General features: G+C 35.3%; 2 protein-coding genes across 2 annotated transcripts; one reads left to right on the plus strand and one right to left on the minus strand.

Moving 5' to 3' along the window:
* Positions 1–678: 678 nt before the first annotated feature.
* LOC107927994 (ras-related protein Rab7) lies at positions 679–3260 on the minus strand. The gene is made up of 7 exons (XM_016859144.2): positions 2877–3260; positions 2658–2684; positions 2426–2525; positions 1719–1865; positions 1543–1623; positions 1305–1450; positions 679–960 (listed from the first exon to the last, which is right to left on the minus strand). Exons 1-7 carry the CDS (start codon positions 2927–2929, stop codon positions 891–893), a joined length of 624 nt encoding a protein of 207 aa, XP_016714633.1. The 5' UTR covers positions 2930–3260; the 3' UTR covers positions 679–890.
* A 2715-nt stretch (positions 3261–5975) lies between these two features.
* On the plus strand, positions 5976–11750 carry LOC107927947 (coatomer subunit gamma). Its single transcript, XM_016859084.2, has 18 exons — positions 5976–6189; positions 6702–6799; positions 6893–6943; positions 7127–7240; positions 7346–7546; positions 7646–7747; positions 8084–8191; positions 8271–8504; positions 8789–9039; positions 9127–9298; positions 9409–9564; positions 9668–9718; positions 9923–10063; positions 10137–10334; positions 10447–10578; positions 10664–10837; positions 11047–11286; positions 11372–11750. Exons 1-18 carry the CDS (start codon positions 6144–6146, stop codon positions 11564–11566), a joined length of 2664 nt encoding a protein of 887 aa, XP_016714573.2. The 5' UTR covers positions 5976–6143; the 3' UTR covers positions 11567–11750.
* The last annotated feature ends 1402 nt before the right edge of the window (positions 11751–13152 follow it).

Genomic DNA, 13152 nt, shown 5'->3' on the forward strand with positions numbered 1-13152 from the left:
ACTCATGAATAGGTCTAATCTCAAACTCCTATAAAGTTAGGAGGTTAAAATATTATAATGAGAAGTAAGTTAAATTGGAAGAAATCTAAAAAAGAGAGCAAGACAAATTAAAATGTTTTACACTAGAAAGATTTGAGATGTATATTATGTAGTTGATAAAATACCCTCAAAATGATGGAGTTAGCGTTTTGATTTTGTAATTAAAAAATTATTATTGCAAGATATACGAGTTGAATGTCTTTGATGAGATAATAACGTTTATTATGAGACATATCCTATCATTCATTCTGATACAAGGTATAGAGCCACTGGAAAAAAAAAACCCAACTCCTAAGCATACTAGCCTCCACTCCGTCAACTTACCCTCAACACTGAACATTCAAACTCTCTCCTTGTCTACTCTTTATAATTTTCGACTCTTCACCCAATTGATACCACCACACCCTCCTCTCTCTATAATTTCTGACTCTTCACCCTTATTATATCATTGCATCAACGCCCAAGTAAATGGATAAATCATGGAAAAAATGGACCAAATTTTAGTAGCCGATTAGATTGTTTCACAAATATTTCGATGATTTTAGAATAATTTTCACAAGCTACTGTTCATTTTACAGACCATGAAAATTAATTATTGCACAAGATAATCCTAGTTTAAAAACAATGCGTAGGCAGTGCTGAACAAAAAACAATGTTTACAAATGAGAACATTACAGAACTAAAATCCAGCCAAACCAAAAGCATTAACAGACTTTTTTTTTTTTCCTTTTTGTTTCTCACACCAACACTATGAATCCCATAAAATGGTTGGGAAACACCAAATCATTCGAAACATTTTAACCGTACTTATTGGCGGAACAGGAAAAAATAATGAACATGCATGGTATCTTTCAACATTCGCATCCGCTTGACCTTGGTTGGCTGCTGCTGCTCCCAACATCTATGGTATCGGGCAAGTATCTTCATGAACGAAAACAAAAACATGAGAAAATAAGAGCTAAAAAAAACGAAAAATTAAATGGAGAGCTAAAATGACATTTTTTTGTAAAGTTGTAGGGCTAAATAAGTCATTATGCTAAAAATAAATTCACAAACTAAACAGTCTGCAACTATGTATCCTCAATATCAAATATTGCCATGCAAATATTGCTACTTCCCGGTTAGAGAATGTACAAGCTAAACCCTTTTATTGCATATCTATGTGTAGCAATTGATTGGTGTTACCGAGGGCTTTTTTTTCACAATTCGAAAGTGCTGAATGTTATGTTTGCAGGAGTAGAACTACTTTATGGTTTTTAACTTACATGTCTTCCTCTTCCCCACTCTTTAGAGCATCCTCCGCTATGCATTGGAAAGCTTCTTCCACGTTAACTCCTTCCTTGGCAGATGTCTCGAAATAGGGGATATTTCCTTTTGAGGCACACCATGCTCGGGCCTTTTTCTCAGACACCTAGAGAGTCAAAACAATGTGGATAATTGTATCTTCTAGGAAGAAAGAGAATATCAAGTGACACTGTAAAGGAAGAATTGAAAAATACATACCACTCTACTGTTTCCACCATCAACATCAATTTTGTTCCCCAAAACAACAAACGGGAAATTCTCAGGATCCGAAGGGCTTGCCTGCAAGGTTTCTCAAATTGTCATTTCTCTACCGAATAAATCCCAAAGAGTTGATAGATGGTTTTCATCTGTATTCAGAAGTTCAGAATATATACCTGAATAAGAAATTCTTCTCTCCAGTTGTTAAGGTTGTCAAACGATTTCATTGAGTTGACATCATATACAAGAACACAACAATCAGCACCACGATAGAATGCAACACCTAGGCTCTGGAATCTTTCCTGGCCAGCTGTGTCCCAGATCTGAGGGAAAAAATTGATGAATTTTGAGCTAAGTGGTCACTCAAATAACACAAAAAGGCTAAAAGAAAACTTAGATAATTTTGGAATGCAATGCTACAATCTGCTAGAAAATACTCAATAGTGATCCATGAGGTTGTCTAATGCTAAACCACAGAAGTCTAGTCAACAAGTGGAGCAACATAATTCCCTAGTCAATAACCACAAATCCGCTCCTCGTCGATTGGTCAAGGATATAACTAAAGAAAAAAGCAGCCATGGAGTTTTTCAATGAATAAAAAGAAAAAAGTTAGCGTTGGCAGTTCTGAGTTAAATATCATAGAGAAAAGATGCATTTGTTACAGATCTTGGATGCAATCGAGAAATCCTGGTTAAGCGCTAGTCCATCAAAGCTAGAACTTGGTTCAAGAACAAAGGAGTAGGTATAAAAACCCAAGCACTAGTCAATAACACAGCATAGTCGTTCATTGTAGATTAAGATCCCAAAAAAAAAAAAAACAAATACAGCAACTAAAACAATCTCATCGAGATGCTAAAAAGTAGAGATCAGTGTGAAATCTAACCTGTAAGGTAAAAAGCCTATCCTCAAACTGCACTTCCTTTGTCAAAAAATCAGCTCCAATCGTCGCCTTATACTGATTGCTAAATTTCTTATTTACATATCTGAAAGTAAAATGTAAAGGCAAACAAAACTATAACTAATAGTAACAATAATTCAAATTAATTGATAATAAAAAAACACTTCATTTCTCTGCTTTTCTCAATAATTAGTAAAAAACGACTGCTGCAGGATACTGATTCATCAAAGACGTCTTCCCTACCCTGCAAATTAAAGATCATCACAAATCACAATCAAATAATAATCATTCGACAACAAACGAGAGCAGGAATTCGAATAGAAAGATCTGTACGGAAAACCTAGAAACGAATTCTTTCAAAATACATGCGAATATATACGCATAAAATTGAACGGACAGGCTTATAATAATAACAACAAGAAAAAAAAACACTAACCCGCTGTCGCCGAGGATGATGACCTTCAACAGGGTTCTACGGCGAGACGGCATCGTAAAAAACACTATGGAATCGGCGGATGTATAGATCGATAGAAAAAGGAGAGAAAATTTTCTATATTGAAACCTAGTGAGAGGGCTCGTGGACTTGTTTGTCTGGCAGAAAAATTGGCTGAAACTTTCTAGCGTGTTTTTTCAAAGTATTTTCTAGCTTTTTTTCCTCTCTCTCTCTTATGCAAAAGCTGGAATGACCTGTAATTGGAACTTTTTTTTTCAATTTTCTCTTAAATGTATGGGAGCTGTGAAGGAATTGAGGGAAAGTATGGGTGACAGCTTTATTGATTGTTTGTTTCGTTCAACATGAGTGAACCTATGAGTAACTGATTTGGTAGTAGCTTGTTGATTGGTCTGTTATTTATGGAAAAAGATTTAAAGGTAACGTTATCTTCCCCTGTTGCTCCTGTTAGACCAAATTAATTCAATAGAGATGGACGGGCCAGGGTGGGGCTGGGTTTTCCTAACCGACCCGATTGAAAATTTATGTTGATCCGATCCGATTTCTATAAAGATTACTAGGTTCTCTCCGTCGAATTTTTGATAAAACTAATTTAACTGATTATAACCTACAAAAATTTCATCAGTGAAACATAAGTAAAAGTGGTCACCAAAAGACTACCATAAATACGATAACCTACATCCAATGTAGGTAGCACAATAATTTCATCAATGAAGACGGAGTACAAAAAATAAACATGAGATACATCGAATATTCTTGAAGAAAATTTTAGATTCGTTTATAGATTTATTTACTTGTGATGTTTATAGTGTGACATATATTAATCCTAAGTGAAAGATGGACTAAATACGCATGACTCATATTCTTTGATGTAAGTAAAAGTTTGAGTTCAAATAGTTAATGAACCGAAAACTAGTGCGTTGGGTATACAACTTCTGTAGTATGTAGCATCATTCACAAAAGTGAAATTCATAGCTCAACTAATGGGTAAATGATATCCTCTCATCGACATTACATGATAGATGAAAAGTAAACGTGGTCATAGATCGTTTGTCTTTGTGACAAATGACTTCATTATTATCTGATAACAATTGACTTTTCATTAAGGAAGATGTAATGGTTACTATGAGATAAAATAAGATTATATTGGGAAAACGAATTTATTCTAAAGAGATTAATAATATCCTATGAAGGTAATGCACTTATGACAAGGCCCTTGGATGAGTACTGATTAGATTGCTTTCATAATGATATATAATTAGAGAGAGCTCAATTACGATACTATAGCGAAATGACTTTGTGACTAAATATGTTTATAATTAATAGGCAAAAAGTTAAAACTTAATTATCAATTATTCGAGCCCTAATTAAATATGTTCAATCGGTCCCTCAGCTGCTTGTTGAAACCATAAATGAATTATATGTAAAACCAAATAAACAAATATGAATGAAAATGACGAAGATAAAAATATGGATCGCATTAACAATTGGATGTGTTTTCTCCCTATTTGAATTATTATTTAATTAAATAATTGAAGTTCAAAAATTAGATATTAAAAGTGTCAAGGTTGGGTGCCATCCAAAGGTGTTTCAAGGAGAAGTCCAACCAAGCACCGAGGGAGAATGTGAAACCAAGCGAGAAGAAGTCCAACCCCTCTCATTTGAGAGTGCAACGAAAGGAGTGATGAGAACATCGACAATGTGGAAGTAAAGGAACCTAGAACGATGGTTCCGAGAGTAGCGATGGTCAAGCAAAGCCGAGGGTAGAAGACTTGGCGTAGAGGCTCCGAATGAGTCACTCACGAAGAAGGTGTCGACGAAAGAATCGAGAGCAATGCTCCCTTAGCAACAAGGGCGTTGCTGGATTGAGTGAGGGAGAATGTCACGCCTCATAAGTGAGCAAGGCCTCATCAAGCTCGAAACCGAGCAAACACGAGAGTATCGAGCCACGAATTTCCCAACGTGTCTCTGAAAACTCTAGAAGTCCAAAGAAGGGACCGAATCCTTGTAGAATGTTCTAAAAATTCTAGAATGGTCCAATATTGAGTTGGGTGGGAAGGTTGTAGAATTAGATATTGACTGTCCATTGAGATTAATTGTAACCATTAGATCGAATAGGGCTTGCCTATATAAAGAGAGGCTCCCCTCCTTCATTTGTATCCATGCTAGCTTTGAGTAATAGAAATACTTCCACAGCCTCTCATTTTCTCTCTCTTTGTGTTCTAAGTGCTCTTTTCCTTATTTACTTGCTTGGGCTAAGTGTGCCAAGCCTCTCTCAAGCGGGGATTGAAGATTAACTAGACTTGTGGACAAGAAATCTAAGTTCAAGGTCGCATGTGACCGAAGCTAAAGTCTCGACACGTGACACAAGAACTAAGATATAGTAACTTATTTACTTGAAGTAGTAAGAGAGATTAGGTGGAAGCTTCTATTCAATTAGCCATGATGGCTAGTTATCTCTCCATGACCTTCTCGAAATAATAAACAAGGTTTTAATTGACCCTAATCTAGATATCCAATTAACCATGAATTAGCTGTTGAAAACTTTAAATCGTGGATGCATTATTATACTATTTGTTGCTATAGTAATTTTTTCTTTTTCACCCACTCATCTTAAGGCTAAAGTTGATTATGAATTAGCTGTTAAGAATTTTTCTTTTTCACCTATTTGAAGGTTAGAGTTAATTATGAATTTATGAAAATTTCAAATTATGGATGCCTTACAATATTGTGGCCATAGATTCTTTTGAAATAAAGCGATTGTTTTGCTGGCAAAATTTTCTTGATTGAGGATGTAAAGAATACATATATCTTAATAAAAATAGTTTTTTTTTCTTATTTTCTTTTTGTTTATGGTGTTGTGTGAGAGTGACTAAGGAGGGATGATATGGATTTTGAATTATCTGATTGTATAACTCTTTTACATTATTTTCTCTTTTGTATGTTGTTGTGCGAGGAGGAATGGTATGGATTTTGAATTATCTTATGATATAAGATAGAGGGACCAAATTATATAAATTAAAATATAAGAAAGTTAAATCTAAAATTTAAGTATGTTAGATGAATCGAAATGAAATTCAACCTTTTTGTTATTTATACCCCCGCGAGCGAGAAAGAGAGAAAGACAGAAAAGCGAGCGAGAAAGAGAGAAAAAAAAATGAAGGGGGGAAAATTTGACTCGCCTGTAAATATAAAATAAGGATCTTCATATAACTATTGTTAGATCTCGAATATTCAAATTCTTAATTAGCGATGGCACAGCCTTTAGTGAAGAAAGACGATGATCGTGACGATGAAGGTAAGTTCAATTCTCATTTTCCTGCGATTCATCTTCAATCCACTCTTTTTCAGCCTTTTTTTATGTATCTTTTTCTCTTATTCGGAATTGAATGTTTGTTTAGCGTTTAATTTTTAATCGTAAATCTTATTATGTTCGCGAGTTGTTAGATAAGCCGTTAGCTTCTAGATCTGCGCCGTTTTGATTCATTTTGATTGATTTAGAGATGCACTGCGTAATTTATAGATCTTATTTTGAGGATTACGGTTTAGTTTTAGTGAAGTATTGTTTTGTTCTAGTTGATCTTATCTAAATTATTGCTCTACTATATTTTTCTGTTTCTGAAGGAGCAATGTAGCTTGGTTGGTTCGATGGATGCCTGTGATTTTAGTTGATTTTGATGTGGATCTCGAGGCTTTATGTTTCTGTTTTGTTCGAGTTCTATTTATAGTGTTGTTGAGTTCTTCTAGCTTTTCAGGTGTTCAGTGAAGGTCTTTTTTAATTGTTTATTTTGCAATTTTGTTGTTAAACAGTGGATTACTCTCCCTTTTTGGGGATTGAGAAGGGTGCCGTTCTTCAAGAAGCGAGGGTCTTTAATGACCCTCAGCTTGATCCACGAAGATGCTCTCAGGTTTCTTCTTTTAGGCTATCTTGATTCTCTATTTTCTGAGTTTGCTATTTCAATTTGTAGAGGAATGTTTGTTTATAAATGTTTTTAATGCAGGTTATAACAAAGCTTCTTTATCTACTGAACCAAGGAGAAACGTTCACTAAGGTCAGTCTTTCTTTCTAATTGTACAGGAAAGGACTAAATCCATTTTTCTTCTGTGCTGAATTACAATTGACCAATAATGTTTAGATTTCTACTTTAGTTAAGCATGTATAATGAAGGAAGTGTGCTCTATTTTGATGAAAATTGACCTTGTTGAATGATGATTTTCTCGTGTTATATGTATAGGTTGAAGCCACAGAAGTTTTCTTCGCTGTGACGAAGCTCTTCCAATCAAGGGATATGGGTTTGAGGAGAATGGTCTATGTGATAATAAAGGAACTATCTCCATCAGCAGATGAGGTTATATGTCTTGAATTTTCCATGCTTGTTGAATAACTTTTCACATGTGTGTATGCATGTCTTCATATTTAGATACTAATTAATACTTACTCTTGTTGTTAATAGGTTATTATTGTTACGAGCTCTCTCATGAAGGACATGACTAGCAAGACTGATATGTATCGAGCAAATGCTATTCGTGTACTTTGCCGGATAACAGATGGAACTCTTCTTACCCAGATTGAGAGATACTTGAAACAAGCAATTGTTGACAAAAATCCAGTTGTTGCAAGTGCAGCCCTAGTCAGTGGTATTCACTTGCTGCAGGTAACAGTTTTGTCTTAAGGTTTCTTTTTTTATATGTAAATTTTAAATTAATTATCAAAATTCTGATGATTTATTAACTTGTCATAAATATTTGGGCAGACAAACCCTGAGATTGTTAAAAGATGGAGTAATGAGGTCCAAGAAGCTGTTCAATCAAGAGCAGCCCTTGTGCAGTTTCATGCCCTAGCATTGCTCCACCAGGTATTTACATTCCTTGTTTGGAAAGTTTTGGGGTTTTATCTGGTAATTGAAGACAAGTTTTTTCTTAAGATAGGTTGTGTCATATAGCTTCTCAAATATTTTTCGTTTCTTCAGATTAATTTTAGCATCTTATCAATTTCTGGTTACTAGATTTTAACACACAGCATGCTCATCATCCTAGTTAGAAAAGTTCTGCAACAAGTTGAAACTAAAATGAAGGAAAGTATAGTGACTTCATGCAGTGCAAATCCATGGTATTTTTTGCATGGTTGGGTTTGGGGCAATGTTTGTTATGATTCACATTATTGATGGATGTATGTGATTTCATACTTGCAGATACGGCAAAATGATCGACTAGCTGTTAATAAGCTGGTCAGTAGTTTGACAAGGGGAAGTGTCCGTTCACCTTTAGCCCAATGCCTGTTGATACGGTATACTAGTCAGGTATTTCATCTCCAAAATATCTTTTCCCTTCTGCCAACCTTTTTTGTTCATAAACATTAAGTAATTGTTGAGTCTGCAGGTCATTCGGGAGTCAACCAATGACACTCAAACAGGGGATCGCCCTTTTTATGATTTTCTTGAGGGCTGCCTGCGCCACAAGGCTGAGATGGTGATTTTTGAAGCTGCAAGAGCAATCACAGAGCTCAATGGTGTGACAAGCCGAGAATTGACACCGGCAATCACTGTTCTTCAGCTTTTCTTAAGCTCTTCTAAGCCAGTGCTGAGATTTGCTGCAGTTCGTACGCTGAACAAGGTTGATTTATTTTCCTCTGCTAATTAATGTATCATGCAATTATTAGATCTATTACTGGCTCAGAAAAATGATAGCCATGCACTTTAGTGGGAAGGGCTAGAGTAGTTCCTTCTGCAAATTGCAGAAGTTAAAACATGCTTATGGGGTGTGTTGAAAGTTCTGTTACTATATTGTTTAGGGAAAACATTTAATTAATGATAAGTGATTGTTGTTTCTTTATGATTCGGACATTCAGTTTTTTGTGTATCCTGACCTTTTGACTGTGTGACATAATTTCTCTTTAGGTTGCAATGTCTCATCCAATGGCTGTTACTAACTGCAATATTGACATGGAGAGTTTAATTTCTGACCAAAATAGAAGCATTGCCACACTTGCAATCACTACCCTTCTCAAGACTGGAAATGAGTCAAGTGTGGATCGCCTGATGAAGCAGATAACTAATTTTATGTCTGATATTGCTGATGAATTTAAAATTGTTGTGGTGGACGCCATAAGATCACTATGCTTAAAGTTTCCATTGAAGCACAGATCTTTGTAAGGGATACTTTGCTTTGTATTATTGGTCAGTAGGCTTCGGTAAATGCTTCCCTTAAAGTGTTTTTTATCCATTGTTATCTTCAGGATGAATTTCTTAAGCAATATTTTAAGGGAGGAAGGTGGATTTGAGTACAAAAAGGCCATTGTAGATTCAATTGTGATTCTAATCAGAGATATCCCTGAAGCAAAGGAGAGTGGATTGCTTCATTTGTGTGAGTTCATTGAAGATTGTGAATTCACATATCTTTCCACACAGGTAGCATTTTCATTTGTTATCTTGCATCAACTCTGTCATGTTATTTATTTATTTTCCATTTTTCTCCCATCTTTGAGTACGGTTAAATTTATCTGAACATTGTATTATAGATACTCCATTTCTTGGGGATTGAAGGCCCAAAAACATCTGATCCAAGCAAATATATACGTTACATTTACAACCGTGTGCATCTTGAGAATGCCACTGTCCGGGCTGGTGCAGTGAGCACCCTAGCAAAATTTGGTGCTATGGTTGATGGATTGAAGGTATGAAATGTTAATGATTCTCTTTCGTTTTTCTGAAGTAACCAAAACATTCAACTCATTGCTCACCTACTAAAGCTTGAAAATTTTGCCCTCTCTTTTGCAGCCCCGCATATTTGTTCTCTTAAGGCGCTGTCTTTTTGACAATGATGATGAGGTCAGTTTATTATAAATAATGTCATTTTTGCTGGTTTGCGTACTTTTCTTTTTATGTGCACAGTTGTATTACTTGCTGATGCATGCATTATTGTCCCATCATTTGTTATTTATGTTAGTTGCATTGTTAATTGGATTTTCTAGCAAGTCAAATGTGCTTTTCTTTTTACTCTTAAATAGGTTTTCTAAATCTGTTGCGTTGTAGGTTCGTGACAGGGCTACACTCTATCTTAATACACTTGGTGGTGATGGTGCAGTTGTTGAAACTGATGAAGGTGTAAAGGAGTTTCTCTTTGGTTCACTAGATGTCCCTCTGGTGAACTTGGAGAACAGTTTGAAAAATTATGTAAGTTTCTAAATTTCTCTTTCAACTTTTCTGCTTTTCAGGTCATAATCTGATGTGTTTAATTTGGGTGCAGGATCCGTCAGAAAAGGCATTTGACATTAATTCTGTGCCAAAGGACGTCAAGACTCAGCCACTTGCTGAGAAGAAAGCTACAAGTAAAAAACCAACTGGTCTTGGTGCTCCTCCCCCTGGCCCTCCATCAACTGTTGATGCTTACGAGAAGCTGCTTTCATCAATTCCCGAGTTCGCAAGCTTTGGCAAGCTCTTCAAGGTACTTCCATTGACTTTGCCTTGCATGTCCCTTTCATATAATTGCATATAATGATTTAGATGGTATTCCAAATTTGCCTCGTGTGACTTTTCCTTGTTTTTCGATTGGCCAGTCCTCTGCACCTGTGGAGTTGACAGAAGCAGAAACGGAATATGCAGTTAATGTCGTCAAACATATTTTTGATGGTCATGTTGTGTTTCAGTACAACTGCACTAATACTATTCCAGAGCAATTATTGGAGAACGTAATGATCAAATTACATGAAGCCATCAATAAATTACTTAAAAAATCTGGTAGACTATTTGATAACTTTATCTGCCTGTTACTAGGTAACTGTTATTGTGGATGCTTCAGAGGCTGAGGAATTTGCTGAAGTAGCTTCAAAGCCTTTAAGACAACTTCCATATGATTCACCCGGACAGACCTTCGTGGCATTTGAAAAGCCAGAGGGGGTCTCAGCTGTTGGAAAGTTTTCAAATATGCTGAGGTTCATTGTAAAAGAGGTACGCATTCTTCTCTTTTTTGCTCCAAAGAATGTGTGGTTTTTTTACATTGCTGAACTATTTGAATGATAACTTGGTTCTCGATGGTAACATATTTTGCAAAGACCGGACATCGGGTTTAAATTGATTCTGAATGATAACATGTTTTGGCATGAACTGGAGACATTTTAGGTGTTTTTCCTATCTCATGCTTGCAATGTTTCTGCTAGGTTGATCCAAGTACTGGCGAGGCTGAGGATGACGGAGTAGAGGACGAGTACCAACTGGAGGACCTTGAACTTGTTGCAGCCGATTACATGTTGAAGGTGGGTGTCTCTAATTTCAGGAATGCATGGGAAAGCATGGGTGTGGACTTTGAACGTGTAGATGAATATGGCCTTGGCCCAAGGGATAGCCTAGCCGAAGCTGTAAATGCTGTCATTAATCTTCTCGGCATGCAACCGTGCGAGGTTCGTACCTGTTTTATTTTTTCATTTGTTTTGCTCTATACTGTTGCTATTGATATAATATAATTATACATGCCTTGCGATGCAGGGCACAGAGGTTGTCCCTCCAAATTCAAGGTCACACACTTGTCTTTTATCTGGGGTATACCTAGGCAATGTGAAAGTGCTTGTGCGGTTGCAATTCGGACTTGACGGTCCGAAGGACGTCGCCATGAAACTTGCTGTTAGATCCGAGGATGAAACTGTTAGTGACACCATTCATGAGATCGTAGCTAGCGGTTAGTTTTTCATTTTTTGGGGGCTCTAATCTGGCTTCTAAGCTATTTTTTGGGGGTGGTTTTGTACGAGTTCCAAAGGCAAATAATTGTGTAGAGAGAATTGCATGCAAACTTATTCCTGGATTTTCGTTTACATTTATATGGTCTGTGTTAATGCTGCCAATAATACCGTGTTATCAGTCAGGCTCATAGGAATCATTTTTTCTTTTTACATTTATTTTTATGTCGGGATTCAAGTGTGTTGACACCATTTTTTTTGGATGAAAACGGGGTCGACTTAGATTTTGAAAATAAAACGAAAAATGGGAGTCGCCACCAATCTTTTTTGATGAGGTGTGATCGGGTCACCTCGTAAAACGGTTGTTTTTAATAAACGATTTAGATTTTATTAAAACAACGATTTTTTGTCTACGAAATTCAGAAAAATGGGTTCGGGAGTCGGTTACGCACGAGGAAGGATTAGCACCCTCGATGCGCCCAAAATTGGTACCTAGTTGATTAATTAGTGTCTTAGTGTCGAAAATTGAAAATTTGAAGAGTTATTTTAAAAAATACGATCCTTAAAAGAAAATCTGATATCGTGAATTGAAACATAAGATTCTCTTGCTCCGAAGGAATATCACATCCAGCACGTTAGGACACGATACTCTAAACCATCGGAACCAAGATCACCTTATAGTTTAATGAAACCATACTTTGAAGCTTTAAGAGGATATTTGGCTATTTAGTCAAACGAGAAATCGAAACCCAGCACGTTAGGGCACGTTTCCTCGAGTTTCCAAACTCGAAATATTGCCTGATTTTGAAATTTTTGAAAGGATATTTAGCTATTTGGTTGAACGAGAAAATCGACACCCAGTACCTTAGGGCACGTTTTCTCGAGTTTCCAAACGCTAAATATTGCCTCCATCGAAAATGTTTTCCCCTTTTTTTTGAAATATGGCATTTATATGCATAATAGAATTATAAATATGATATTGGGCACAAAATAATATGCGTAAAGAATGAAATAAATAAATAAATAATCAATCATCGATATACAAGTAAATAAAAAAAAAACTAAAACATTTTAAAGAATAAACATATGAATAAATAAATAAATGAACATTGAAATTAACAAATAATAACGAAAAGATTGATCCACATTATAAAATATAAAATATTCATGCGCATATAAGGAAAACATTTCTATATATGTATAATTATAAAAATATGAAAACATATATATGTATAAGTATGATTTAAAGCTATTAAACATAAAAGCTTGTATAGGTATATACATATATGTATGTATGCGTGTATAAAAAGGATAAAAAAAGGATATATTAGTATATATGTATTCGTAAGAGAAATATATACGGGTCTATATGTATATATATATATATAAATTATAAAGTATAAAACATACATATAAATGGGTACAAGTGTATAAGTTAAACAAGTGTATATAATATAAATAGTAATAAAAGATAACAAATATAATAATAATAGTTAGTTTAATAATAAGAGTCTTAAAAAAGGTAAATTAACCAATAAACAAAATATAGGATGGAATCGAGAGCAAAACGAAATTACAGGGTAAAACTACAAT

This window comes from Gossypium hirsutum, chromosome A03 (assembly GCF_007990345.1).
Source record: "Gossypium hirsutum isolate 1008001.06 chromosome A03, Gossypium_hirsutum_v2.1, whole genome shotgun sequence".
Taxonomy (NCBI): Eukaryota; Viridiplantae; Streptophyta; class Magnoliopsida; order Malvales; family Malvaceae; genus Gossypium; species Gossypium hirsutum.

What these genes read in the sequence shown, in the direction of transcription:
- LOC107927994 (XM_016859144.2), bottom strand. Translation starts at nt 2,929, where the DNA reads ATGCCGTCTCGCCGTAGAACCCTGTTGAAGGTCATCATCCTCGGCGAC. An exon ending in ATAGGCTTTTTACCTTACAG is followed by an intron (nt 1,866 to 2,425) that starts GTTAGATTTCAC and finishes TTTTTCCCTCAG; the next exon opens with ATCTGGGACACAGCTGGCCA. An exon ending in ATGGTGGAAACAGTAGAGTG is followed by an intron (nt 1,451 to 1,542) that starts GTATGTATTTTT and finishes TTGACTCTCTAG; the next exon opens with GTGTCTGAGAAAAAGGCCCG.
- LOC107927947 (XM_016859084.2), top strand. Translation starts at nt 6,144, where the DNA reads ATGGCACAGCCTTTAGTGAAGAAAGACGATGATCGTGACGATGAAG. An exon ending in AAGGAGAAACGTTCACTAAG is followed by an intron (nt 6,944 to 7,126) that starts GTCAGTCTTTCT and finishes TTATATGTATAG; the next exon opens with GTTGAAGCCACAGAAGTTTT. An exon ending in TATCTCCATCAGCAGATGAG is followed by an intron (nt 7,241 to 7,345) that starts GTTATATGTCTT and finishes TGTTGTTAATAG; the next exon opens with GTTATTATTGTTACGAGCTC.